At 42.1% G+C, this 13,320-nt stretch overlaps 1 protein-coding gene across 2 annotated transcripts in view; it reads left to right on the forward strand.

Moving 5' to 3' along the window:
- Positions 1-13,320, forward strand: part of LOC147015200 (STE20-like serine/threonine-protein kinase) — a 129,846-nt gene that overhangs the window by 58,188 nt on the left and 58,338 nt on the right. The window contains exon 2 of one of the 2 annotated variants that reach the window (XM_085849748.1): positions 3,445-3,609. The exons of the other annotated variant lie outside the window; for it this stretch is intronic. Within the exon in view, the coding sequence (XP_085705874.1) occupies positions 3,445-3,609 (165 nt within the window). The remainder of the gene's footprint in view (positions 1-3,444; positions 3,610-13,320) is intronic. 2 annotated transcript variants of the gene reach the window in all.

The raw sequence follows: 13,320 nt of genomic DNA on the forward strand, positions 1-13,320 counted from the left end.
ATGAAAGATTGTAAACATGTACAAGTCTGAAGACGACGATGGTTCACGAGCGGTATTTGACGATGTCGATTGTTTCAGAAGTCAAGGATGAGACAATGTGATAATGTTTGACCAACTTATAAAAATGATCAACATGATGTGGTACGAGTGACAGGTTATTAGCTGCAAAATGTCGAAAACCTGGTTTTGTTCAACAACTTTCAAAATTTGACCTTTGCATAACCTTTAAAGGTCACAAAACAATGTTGTGGACATTAAAATAAGGAAACAGGATACGTGCTATAGCTTAATGGAGTTAGTTCGTCGAAGAAGGTCGAAAACCCGGTTCGATTCCCACAACTTTGAAAATTTGACCTTTATGAACTTTAAAGGTCAAAGGTCAAGGATGATGACCTTTGGTGCAAAACTTCCTCTGGAACATTCCAGGAACAATACAAGGTCATATAGGCTATATGGCATTTCGCACTCCTCGGATTATCCATACTTTGATGAAATCAGCGTAAAAACAAACTTGAAGGGGACGCCACGGGCAAGGTGTCCGAGATAGAGCAAAATGGTTTTAAGACTTTAGGTGGGGAATGACCTCAAGATTATGCATAAAAAATATTGTCATCCTAGCTGTCAAAGTTTGGGCGGTCGAATGATTTTTATGTCAAAATTTGCAATTTTCTAAGTTAGTGACCTTGTGACCTTGACCTTGGGACGAAAATGAAAAATTGAGCTCCGTGGGGCTATGCAGGTGCCATTGGGCTAACAAATACTGAAACCCCTGCCAGATTCGACAAACCCCTCGGAGAAGATGGATTTTTATGTCAAAATTCGCAATTTTCTAAGTTAGTGACCTTGTGACCTTGACCTTGGGACGAAAATGAAAAATCGAGCTCCGTGGGGCTATGCAGGTGTCATTGGGCTAACCAAATACCGAACCCCCTGCCAGATTCGACAAACCCCCGAGGAGAGGATGCAAATTGAAATTGGCTACCCCCTAAAAACACGTTTGTTAGGCGTGGCTCTGCCTATAATGGGCGTACCACGCCCATTCTCAGGAAAACACAACTAGATCATGATATAAACCTCCCACCAAAATTTTATCATTATCGGATCAAAACCCACGGAGCCCAAAAATCCCCAAAAAAATTTTTGAACACAAATTGGAAAACAAAAAGGTCGTTGAACAGCATTGTCTCTGAATTTGTCCCAATCACACATGTGCAGAGAGGAGTGAGATCATTTTCTTACCCTGCCTACCTGGCATTCAAACAAATTGAATATCATTCCAAACAGGAAACTTACTATTTTTGAGACCGTCATAAAGGAAGGACACAAACAACAGGCACAAAGAACTATTGTTCCATGTGAAATAAGGGACACTGGGTAAAAGGGCGCTAAAACCCGGAATTGATTTTTTTATTTTTTTAATGGCATTAAACCTCTTTAAACTTTTATTTAAATTGAATTTTATGCTTGAACATGAGAACACAAATCACCTTCATAACACCTCCAAGTATTCAACAATGATATATCAATATATAGCATGAGAGGGCATGTCATGTGAGAGGGTGAAGAGGAGGCTGCCAATATGGCTATATGTACGATTCCGATTGACGCTGCATTTTGTTTTAGAAACGCCAAAACTCCGGATTAAAGTAAATTTACACTTTGTCTTAATTCAGTCCTTTTCCATCATTGGGTAATTAAAATTCTTCAAATTGGTTTCTTTGAAGACCATTGTGTTGACTCTATCGTGATCACGCTGCAAACATCGGGGACTCGCCGCTCCAATTCACAAACCAGCATGCCTCGGTTCGGAGGTCGCAGTTGTCAAGTTCACCACTGAATGCTAGTTCGGAACTGCAAGGAAGGGTGCGAGTTACTGGCAGAGCGGCCGAGAGTTGTGGCTGTGGAGTTGTGTTGCCGGCAGATGATAGCTGCATTGCTGCGTTACATCACAGGTTTCCCCTGGTTGTTCCAAGTAAAATACTTTGGGTCGCCGATGGCGTGTCCCTCAGTCGTGACCTGAATGTGGTCAAAATGTCGTGAACACAAACCTGACCGTTTGCTTATGATCAGTTTGTCTGTGAAGATGTGAGGGAGAGAGTCCATGTAATGGCAGTGTCCTCCAGCGATGCAGTGAATCTCAAATCTGGTCTGGTCTCGTGGAAGTCTCACCCACGTGACCACGTCACTTGCCAAGAACGGATATCGTTTCACATTATGAGCAGAAGGTGAAGTGCAGAAAGCAGATGCACATGAAAACACAATTTTGAGAATTTCCCAGAAAAATCCGATGATAAATCAACTTAAAACTTTCTCAAGTAGATACTCAGCAATGATAGTATTCGCAAGCACAAGTACAAAGCTATGGCATACAATACTACTGGAAGTGTGTGTGTTTGTACAAGCTTGAATAAATGAAAATCGGAGATTGTTTTTTCCAGTGACCCCCCTGTAGGGCCAATCTGGCTATTTAAATGGTCCTGATATGCGGAAAATGGTTTCCAATCCTTGTTTTGATAAAAAAGAAAAAAGCGTGGAATTCTGTTTTCTTTCATGGTTTGATTTTTTGAACCTGTTACTTTTTTCAACTAGAGAGTTCATAGAACATGTTACCCCACACACTGTTCAGGTACATACTTCAATTTAAATAAAACAATTATTTTACAAAGATTGTTAAAAAAATTGTTTTGGAAGTTCACCCTTGTACACCACTCTAACTTTCCAAGCACTGCTAAACGGAAGGATTTGAAAGTGCCAACAAGGCAGTTTGTGTTTCACAATGTTCAAGTGCAGTATATAATTCGATTTATATCAAATAAAGATTTAAAAAGTCATATAAATAAACTGATTCCAGAAGGTTACCACCGTTGACGCAGTGTCGATTACACCACCCTATCAAACACGTTACATTAGTTATTTATGCCGGTTATTTGTGTCCTTTATGACATCTTTAAAAACGATTCGTTTCCTGTGTGGAATGATTTTCAATTTTGTTTGACTGCCAAGCAGGCAGACAGAGTAAATAAATTATCTCACGCCTCTATATACATCTGCGATCAGGACAAATTCAGAGACAATACTGTTCAACGGACTGTTTGTTTTTCCAATTCGTGTTTAAAATATAACATTGAATTAAAAAAAAAAGTTGTTCCTCGATCATAAACCGACGTTTGTAGACAGACAGACAGACAGACAGACAGACAGACAGACAGACAGACAGACAGACAGACAGACAGACAGACAGACAGACAGACAGACAGACAGACAGACATAGGAACTAATTGCTTCACCTCACTTTTGACTTTGCATGCACGGGGTAATTAGCATTTCCAAGAACTCAGAATTATTAGTACCGTAACACTTTTTTTTTTCTTCGATAAATAATTTTCAAATCGAGACGAGTTCTTGTGTCAAAAATGTCACTTTATTTTGCTTCGTCTGTTTCAGGCACAGCACATGACCAATGGCACGTTTGCTGCAGCCAAAGTGATCGAGACAAAGTCTGAGGAGGAACTCGATGATTATATGGTCGAGATTGACATTCTGGCATCCTGTGAACATCCCAACATCGTGGAACTACTCGATGCCTTTTATTTTGAAAACAAGCTTTGGGTGAGTGTCGTGCGAGCAACAGCCGAAAGCCAATGAGCATTGTTTGTTATGTAGATCCCTGTTCATCAGGCTTCCTTTGTAATCAAACGTGACATTTTAAGTGGTTTACAAGGAATGGCCTCTTTCCCCAGACAGCACGGCCTGTGGTCAAATAGCCGATTGTTTGTTCTACTATCACAATAGCTTGTGTATATGCTTGATATTTGGCCTGAAGATAGCTCAGTCGTAGTATGCTCATCTCTGAGCCTTTGGGTTATGTGTACCAAATGGCTCTGAGCCAAATGGCACTCTCAATGAACGAGCCTGCTGAGGACATATTCCGGAAACGGCGTTACATTGTTAACCAAAAACGCACAGGTTACCATACCAACTCGTTAATGTTTGCAGCTTTGGAAATGCAGCGAGGGTATATGGGACAAGTTAATGGGGGTGGGTGGTGGACCGAGGTGAGAGGGGGAAGGTCACCTTTGTAGAGCAACACAGCCTTCACAAATATTACTTCCTCTTTTTTGTTGTCATGTGGAGAAGGCCTTGGGGCTAAAATAGATGTTCATAACTGGATGGTCATTGTACTCTGTGATGTTAAGCCTCATCTTTGTATGCTCTCCTCCATTGCACGTTTTGTGCTGGCCCTATAAAGGTGCTCTTTTTGTTTCTTTGTGCCTTTTTTAGCATAATGTGGATGATATAAATTCCAATCGAAAGCAACAATGATGGTTTCCTTTTTCTTCATCTTTAATGCCACAAAGCACCACTTGACTTGAGAAGCAGAGATTTGTTTTTAAAAAATTATCAAACTCTTGTTCATTATATTGAACACTAATGAACATTTTTATGATATGCTAAAATGGTTCAGCAAGAGTTCAATTAATCTTTAAAAATTATATTTTTGATGTATTGGCTGACCTTTTACAAGCCCACGTCTCTTCAATTTGAATGTGCCTCGTCCTGTCAGATTTTGGGGGCTAAATATTATCCAGTTAGGTTATTACATTGAAAGGGAAACCTACTGTACGACTAAGGATTGTTGACTGTTGGATGGCTGGATAACTCATTCAGTGATGTGCTCTCCTCTGAGCTGCCTGCTGCTGCATTTGTTCCCCTCCCCCCTTCCCCCTCCTTCCGCTAGATCCGAGAGGAACCTCTGCTTTCTCAATCCATCACATCCCTATTCACATTGATTCTTTCCTGTCGTTAACATAATATGCCTGGTGTTGGCTTAATGGTTAGGGTGGCGGGCTTTGGATGTTCAGGTCCTGAGTTCAAATCCTGCTCGGCCGGTGAATTGATTCCAGGTGGGGTTGACTCAGCCTGTCATCCTTCCGAGGTTGGCAAAATGAGTACCAGCTTGCTGGGATGATTGAGCCATCCGAGTATCCTACGTCGGAATGGTGACCCATCCAGGATTGTGCCCAATAGCCCGATAGACTGCTTCAGCAGCACCGATGCTCTGCATAGAGTATGGTCCCATTGGATGGATGGATTGACATGATAATCCTACCACTTATACATTGCATTTCTTTCTATTCAGTAGCTAAGGCTCAATAGGGACCATGTGCTTGTACTACATGATGGACAAAGACATGAGCACAGTACTTGAGATTGGAAGCTGTGGTTATAGCATCGTGTGTACTTGAAATTCACATCACCATTAGAAACTGCAAAAACTAACACACTACAGTGCAGTCTGCTGGGTTAATTACCCCAATCCTATTCAGGTTCCTCCTGGTGACTCAATCTTTGCCTATTCGGGTTCCTTCCTGATGAATCGAATACTGTATTTGGTCTTTTATTTGATTGTGCACCTTTCATTCAAAAAAGGGAGTGGTTCTGATTTTTATTGTGCTTGGACAAAGTTTGACATTGAAAGATTGCATTCCTTTCAATCACTCTGAGTTATTACACAGTGAATGTTTTTGTAGGTTTTGGTATGATCATGCAACCGAAGCTTCTCACATGAGCCCAAAGGGCATACATACACAGATATAAACGCTTGGTCCTTTGTTCTGTAATTGACACAGAATGTGGCTATCAGAGAGAGCATGTGGCTTTGCGTGAGCATCAGTTCTTGCAGGCATGTTGCAGTGTCACTGATCCAGTGTCCGCTGCAGGTTAGGTCGGGGCTTTGTCCTTGGGCCAGGGTACCACGATAGCTCGCCTACTCTTCATGAAGGACTTCGTGGGATCTTTAACGTCCACTGATTAATGCTGGGAGACGGGATGCCCTGTTAAACGTCCATCCGAGGGACGGCACTCGCCCTGCATGGAAAGTACCATGATGACAATTTGTAAGCTGCGTCAAGATTCTAACCCAGGATAGACGGCTTTGGGCCATCCTGCCAGCCCATATTTTGACATCGTATGAAGGCAAACAAACCTTTTGCAGGGTGATTTGATATTGGTAGCAAAAAGGTTTTTTTTTAATTTTGTTACATTTCATTATTTGCACGCTATTTTGTGTAAAAAATAATCGGATTTTTTATTTATTTATTCTCTGCTGCCAAAAAGTATTATGTTTTCAGTTTGATCATCCATGCGTGATGATTTTGTTACTGTGATAACTTGCGAACCACTGAAGGGATTTTTTACCAAATTTGGTATGAAGGTGGATTGATTTTTTTTTTTTTTAATTTTAAATTTATTTTGTTGAGAGCATTTATTAAAGTTTCATTTTTTGTTGTGTGTTTAAGTTTGAGAATATTTCCATCATGTACAGTTCAGGCATGTAGGTGCTTGCAAGATAGTGTAAGAGGTATGCACACTTAACTTTTGAGCATTCCAGCCTGTATGGTTAAAATCTGAAGCCAGCTTTAAACTGTCACTGGGATTTCACGTGCAGGATGATGATGCTTCAATGTGTACACCACCCCTCAGAATGATATTACACTGGGTATCCTCTATGTCAGAAGAAGAAAGAAAAAAAAAACATAGTCCTGGGGGTTCAGGGTTGGGGGGAATACCCTGATTCTTTATGTAAATGTGTATTGTGTCGCACTATCTGGTGGAAGCCTGCATTATAAGTCGTAAAAAAAAAAAAGATGACCGTTTTTACAGCCATTTTTCCCTGCTGTGCAGGGGTTTGGCTTTTTCTTGAGGCAATGTTTTATGGCCGGATACCCTTCCTGACGCCAACCCTGGTCGCCTCTTACGACACACAGGGATATGGTACACCTATTCTAACCGGGGCATACACCGGGACCAGTACACTGGTACTCATTTTGCCGACCTCGGAAGGATGACAGGCTGAGTCAACCCCCTGGTGTTAATTCAGCAGCCAACGGGGCTTGAACTCACGACCCTGGGATCCCAAGCCGCCACCCTAACCACTAAGCCAACACCAGGCTTCGTTATAAGTCGTAAACGAGAGCGAATTCGGTGGCGCCCCATCGCAAACCTCAACGCTTCCGACCTAAAGCAAAGTTGAAAGATGGCCTAAAGTTCCACCAAGATTGACCCAATATCAAATGTTGAGGCTTTTTTTTGGGGCCCCTGGGACCCAAGTCCCCACCACCCTTGGGGCATGAGCCAGGGGTCAAATCACGTGATCTATATTTAATGCGTCTCCCATTGTTGATTGCATATACAAAGTTTCATTAAAAAAAAAAAAAGTTTAAAATGTGTTTATGTTCAAGAAAAAAAAAATAGCCCATCATTGCATTCGTTGGCATTTGACCTTTTGACCCCACCTCCATTGGTTCTTGATTTAGTTAGGGGCGTACTGCTCTTGTATCTTCGTACCATATAATGTTCATAACTGCTAAGTTTGGTGAATTTCTGCACAATCGTTTCGGAGGAGATGGATGGATGGATGGATGGAGCCAATTAAAATATCCTTCCCTATTTTTCAAAAATGTGTGGGGATAATCGTAAAAGTGGGAGAGTTAAGTCGTAAAAACGGGTTATTTACTTGTAAAGTGAAATTATAATTGCGACAAGAACTCATAAAATGAATGTGAAAAATACAAAGAAGTGTGCACGAGTTGAAGATTATTATTAGGAGCTCAGCATTCATACGATACACATGGTGGGAAAAGTTTCAATTTGAGGAATATTGTTCTTCCCAGCATGGTTTTTTTTTTACCAATCAAAGACACTGAAGCCAATGGGGGGGGAGCCGAGCAATAGGAGCTGATCAGAGAATGGGAGTAAATTATTGATTACAGGGGAAGGGAGAGGGCAGTAGCGGTGTGAGTGTAGTAGCAGGAAGCATGGGCAGCAGATGCATTACATAATCCAGTAAAAACCCTCATTGAGATGTACATCCAGGGACGAATGAGGGAAGGTTTGGGGGGGGGCTGTGTCCCCCTTGGCCCCAGTACAGTGTAAAATGTTGACAAATAGGCCTTGCATGCCCCTTTTGATGAATAACGATTTCTGAGTTGACAGTCATGGTGGGACCTGCCTCTCCTTCCCACCACCATTAGCACCATGCTGGTTGCACACCCACGTACACCTTCCATATTTTAGATCTACATCAGAACAAAAGGAATGGAGTTTGTGAAGAAAACTCTGCAGGATAAAATGCACGTCTCCACTTCTGACAGTGTGTGTGGGAATAATAACCTTTTGCTACTCGCTGACATTTCAACTTGGAACACATTCTTGTTATCAACCACCATCTGTCTAACTACGTAGGTACAGTACATGCTGTCTCAGAATTCTCCAATCTGTCCAATCCTTTGTTCAACACTATTTGGCTTGTCACTGCTTGCAAAGCCTCTGTTGCCTGTAGCTGGGTGGGTAGAATCCCAACCTGCACTGTAGGCTGGGACTCCACCCACCCAGCTGGAACTTGTGGATAACAATGAATCTATGTCCTTAAAGATCATCAGGTTGTTCGACAAGGCCGATCTTGGTAGTCCTTTAAAAAAAAAAAAATTTGCCTTTCTCCTGGTCTTGTTCCTCCTGCCACGACAACACTTTGTCCCAATTGAGGGTTGCGTACGTACATCCAATAACTTTTCCTTTCAAAGTCAAAACTTCCTGCTTACCATGAGGCCTTTATCAACCTCTTCTTGCATTTGGTAAATTATTGCCCTGAACTTTTTTCCCTTCATATTCCCTCTTTTCGTCCTTCCAGCCGATGGTTTATCACCACCTTATTTTCTCCTTACCCATTCATGATCTTTTCGATGCTTCATCGCAATGTCCAATCAACCTGAATCTAATCCATTCACCAATTTTGTTTTCCTTCCTCTCTCTCAGTTCATCGACCTCAGTCACTCGGCTCTCCCATTAGCCTTGACCATTAAACTCTCCCGCGAGTCAAACAAAGAAGAAGAAAACAGGGTCAGTACAGCATCAGCACAGATGAGCGCTGATACGATTAGTCAGTCTTGTGATGCCTTGCAACAACCGAACACAGATGCCTTGTTCTCACACTAAAAATATAACTATGCAAACATTTCAACAAACAAATGTCGTTGCCATAAAAGTGAAGTATTTTTGGAGCAATATTGAAGGAATACACATCTTGGTGGGGATATGCCATCATCGTGTGTGTATGGTACACAGGCTCATGCTTGGCTCATGATGCAGGGTACCCAGCTTCAAGTTCGGCGCTGATGGTTTAGTGTGACGTCGTTGGACCGATTAATCGTTTGTAGTTACAGCACTTTCCAGCTTCAACTTAACTCCCACCGCTTCCTAATGACCAATAATCCTCCTTATTAATTATCTCGACACGATGTTCTTTTTGACAATCCGTGTTGATTATGACTTTGATAACAACGCATTGTCAATGCTGTTTCACAACACATCGAGACCAGTTCTGTTCAAAATAGATACTTGCAGTACTCATGTTATTGTACCAGACATTGAATTATTATTAATTCTCGTCTCTTAAATAATTGACATAGTTTTGTTATGATCATGAAGTAAAATTTACCTGAATTTTTTTTCCAAATTGCATGTTAAACGAGACTGCCATACAAGTCGCTTGCTTGAAGCCAGTAAAGGTAATACTAGTAGGGCAGCACCTGTGGGAAACCCGCCGTGGGAAACCCGCGGGTATAGACACAGATGACATTTGGACATCTCGAGTTAGATGCTGCACGCATTTTTCTAAAAAGAGCACTGGCAATTCTGACAATCCGGAAAAGATGACATTTAAGCAATTTATTTACTTCACATAACATATGAGCACGTGTCCATGCACATGTGCAATATGTCCATGCACTAGCTTCATAAACGTTGTTGATAAATCCTGTATTTGCACACTATATAGCCTTGAAAACTCGAGCGAAAAACGAAATTGCAAACAACAACCTTCCATTTTCTTTCTTTGATATTTTGTATAAAAGGCCATCAAAAGGACAGGTTGGAGTTTTATTTTTATTATTATTAAAGACTTCAAATATTAACTTGAATGGTACTCGGAGCGCATACCTCCGCCAGGCTGATCAGTTTACCTTTTGTATCCCATTGATAGGCCGGATCTGCATCCAGACCTGAACCAAAATCGAATTGCTTTGTTCTTGTCACACACCCAACATGTCTACTGAGTTTCTTCCGAATCCATCCCCAACTTTTTTGAGATATCGTGCTCGATATCACTTTTGCCCCATCTCTCAATGGTGCAGAATCACTTTTTAAAAAATTTAAATCAAATCCGGATCCGGATTCGGATCTTCACCAAAATCGAATCAATTTTTCCTTGTCACACACCCAACCTGTCCGCCAAATTTAGTCCAAATCCTTCCAAAACGTTTTGTGATTTCCTGTTCGCAGACAAACAAACAAGCAGTCATAGACTGGTACTTACGAAATCGTCAACTTGACCTCTAACCTTGTCTGATAAAAGCTGTCTCTTGAGAAGGTAGCGACACAAACCAGAAGTTTCTACGATGATTCTGTACCAAACCATCAAAAATCGAATGTTTGCCCTCACTGTGACCTTGACCTTTGACCGATTTTGACCAAAATCTAATCAGCACTAGCCATCACCCTCCTGAATCACGTGGTGTAATTTGACATTGGTAGCTTCTTCCATTCTCGAGTTATCGTGTCTACAAACAAACAAACAAACACACAGATGACGGAAGTCATCAATATACTTACGAAATCTTTAGATTTCGTAAGTAACAAGCAGAGACAGGTGAAAACATAACCTCTGGCCACCTTCCGTGGCAAAGGTAATTAAGGAGTTTTTAAATGTCATGTGAATGAAGATAAACTTGCTTCATTTGATTATAAATATTTGAAGCCACTACTTCTCAGAGTGGCATTCGTCTATGTCCAACCTGTCATAATATAATCGGACTCGTGAATGGATTCAGCTGCTCCATGACTCGCTGCCCCTCCAACCAGAACATACTTTTTTCAAAAGTTAATTCTTGCATAACCTGTGATTCTGCTTTTGCATTCCACAAATAATGTTTTTCTTTTAAAGATTGATAATAAACCTCTTCTCACTGTTGTCAAACAGATCAGATGCAATTTTTGCAATGCCTTGAGGCCGAAGTGACCTTTTCTGGGCTATCTATTTTTATACAGTGGCTTTTTGAGCAGGGTGTGGCATTTTTTCGAATATCAGACAATCCATGGCCTTGTAGTTGACCACTTTCGTGCTGCTAAATTTATTTTGGGAGTTGTATAATGCTTGTTTCTTTTTAAACCTTTATGCTTGATTTTTTTTTATTATGAATATATTGGCTGAAACAGAGAAGTGTTTTTTTGTGTGCAGTACTTATTTGAGATTCATGTTAGAGCGAACACACAGAACATACAACAAAGGGAGCAGGAGACAAGAGGGGGCCAGAGAAGAAAGCACAATAGTAGTAGGGAACAGGGACATCAGGAAATCTCTGGACAAGAGGGGGATGGGGCGGGGTACACGGGGTAAGAAAGATGGACACCACAGGGACTTTCAGGAAGGAAAGCAGGGAATTTGAAGGAGGTGGGTTTGGGGGGATTAACAGGGATAGAAAAGATCATGATTTTGGATGGGGGAAGATAAGAGATGGTAGTGAACAGCTGTTTTGAAGACCTGGAGGGAAGAGTGGGATTGAAGAGAGTGTGGGAGTTTGTTCTTGATGGCAGATGACCTTGAGGAAATTAGAGGGTGACTAGAACAAAGAGAGGGTGTGCCAGAGCAGCAGAGAAGGTTTTTTTTTTTTAGGACACGTGGGCTGATGCCATCTGGTCCAGTTGCAGAATCACAGTCGAGGTATGACAGCAAAATCTCCACCTTGTCGAGGGAAAAGGACACGGAGTCCAGGGACAGCTGGGTGCGACTGGGTAAGGTGTGTACATAAAGCAATTGACTTGGAACACAAGATTTAGAAGCATACACAGAGTTTACGCATTCAACCTTTTCATGTGCCATGTCAGCTGTGCTTCCATGTCAGCTTCCCATTTGTGGGAAGAAAGGGGATGGAAGGGGAACATACACTAGGAACAGACTTAACCAGACGCCACCAGGATTTGGAGGAGGGAGACAGGTTTGAGAGTTCAGACTTAAGATGAGAAAGATGTTTCCTGGCTCTACTGAGGGGAGACACACACTTGTTCCGAGCTTTATGGAAGGAGCTGAGATTACCTTCAGTTGGATTTGCTTTCCATGCGGTGAAGGCAAGTTGTTTCAGGGCAACTGCCTCGCCATAAGCTTCAGTGTACATACCATTGGTGTGAGGAAGGGTATGACAACTGAAGACTAGATAGGATAAATCTGTGTTTGAGATACAGCAAATTTCTTTTGAAAGAATTTTCATGATGGGTTGATGTCAGAGACAGTTGAAATGGGAGACTCGTCTAGACGTTTGGCTGCTTGAAGTCCCTGTCAGTCGGTCTGAGTGAAATGCCAGACTCGTCGGTGCTGAGGTGGCTCTCTGAGAACGGCCAGAGAGATGTCTGCTTTAACAAGCATATATGGTCAGATGAACCAATTGGAGCAAAGGAAGAACAGCAGATATTTGCATGGAAATTGGTCAAAATGAAATCCAGAAGAAATGATATATCGTTGACAGATCTGGGTCGGGAAGTTGACAAAGTCACAGAAGTCCGTTGCTGAAGTGCCATGGCAGGTGAGAGAGAGGTACCCACATCCAGCCAACTGGCATGATGATGATTGAAATAATCACATATGAGGACGAGAAAGTTGGGATGAATGGATAGAAGTGGGTCCATGTTGTCAGCGAGCGAGATGTAAATGGAGTCATCACTGTTTGGTGCATGGTACAACACACATATAAACAAGAGGTGTGAGCAGAGGGGAAGCTATAGGTAGAGGTACTCTTGGGGGTGAGGTAGAGTGATGAATAGAGCTTTTAATATAGAGAGGAACTCTGCCACCAGGACAAGGCTCAGGTCCAGCATACCGGAGGTTGGCGAAACGAGGGAGTCTGAGATGTCATGAAGGAGGAAAGTTTCTGTTAGGCAGATTATGTCTGGTTTGTCAGTGATAACCTGTATGGAGAGATCTGTCAGGTTAGAGTGAAGGCTCCTGATGTGTAAGGTCCACACTGTTGAGGAAGGAGGGGAGGAGTCGTTGGGTACAGGAGAGGGGAGGGGAGTGGGAGAGTAAGACAAGGGAGGAGAGGGGGAGGTAGGGAGAGCTGTTGACAGTGTGTAGGTGATTGCAGAAGAGCTAGGAGAGAAGGCAGGATGAGGGGAAGGGGGGAAAAAGGCAAGGTGGTGATCAGATGAGGCATGGTCGGGAGTAATATGAGAGGGGGACATAGGGAAGTAAAAAATTGGAGGAGGTTGAGCAAT

This window comes from Eptatretus burgeri, chromosome 12, assembly GCF_056783735.1.
Source record: "Eptatretus burgeri isolate ZD-2024b chromosome 12, Ebu_testis_v1, whole genome shotgun sequence".
Lineage (NCBI taxonomy): Eukaryota > Metazoa > Chordata > Myxini > Myxiniformes > Myxinidae > Eptatretus > Eptatretus burgeri.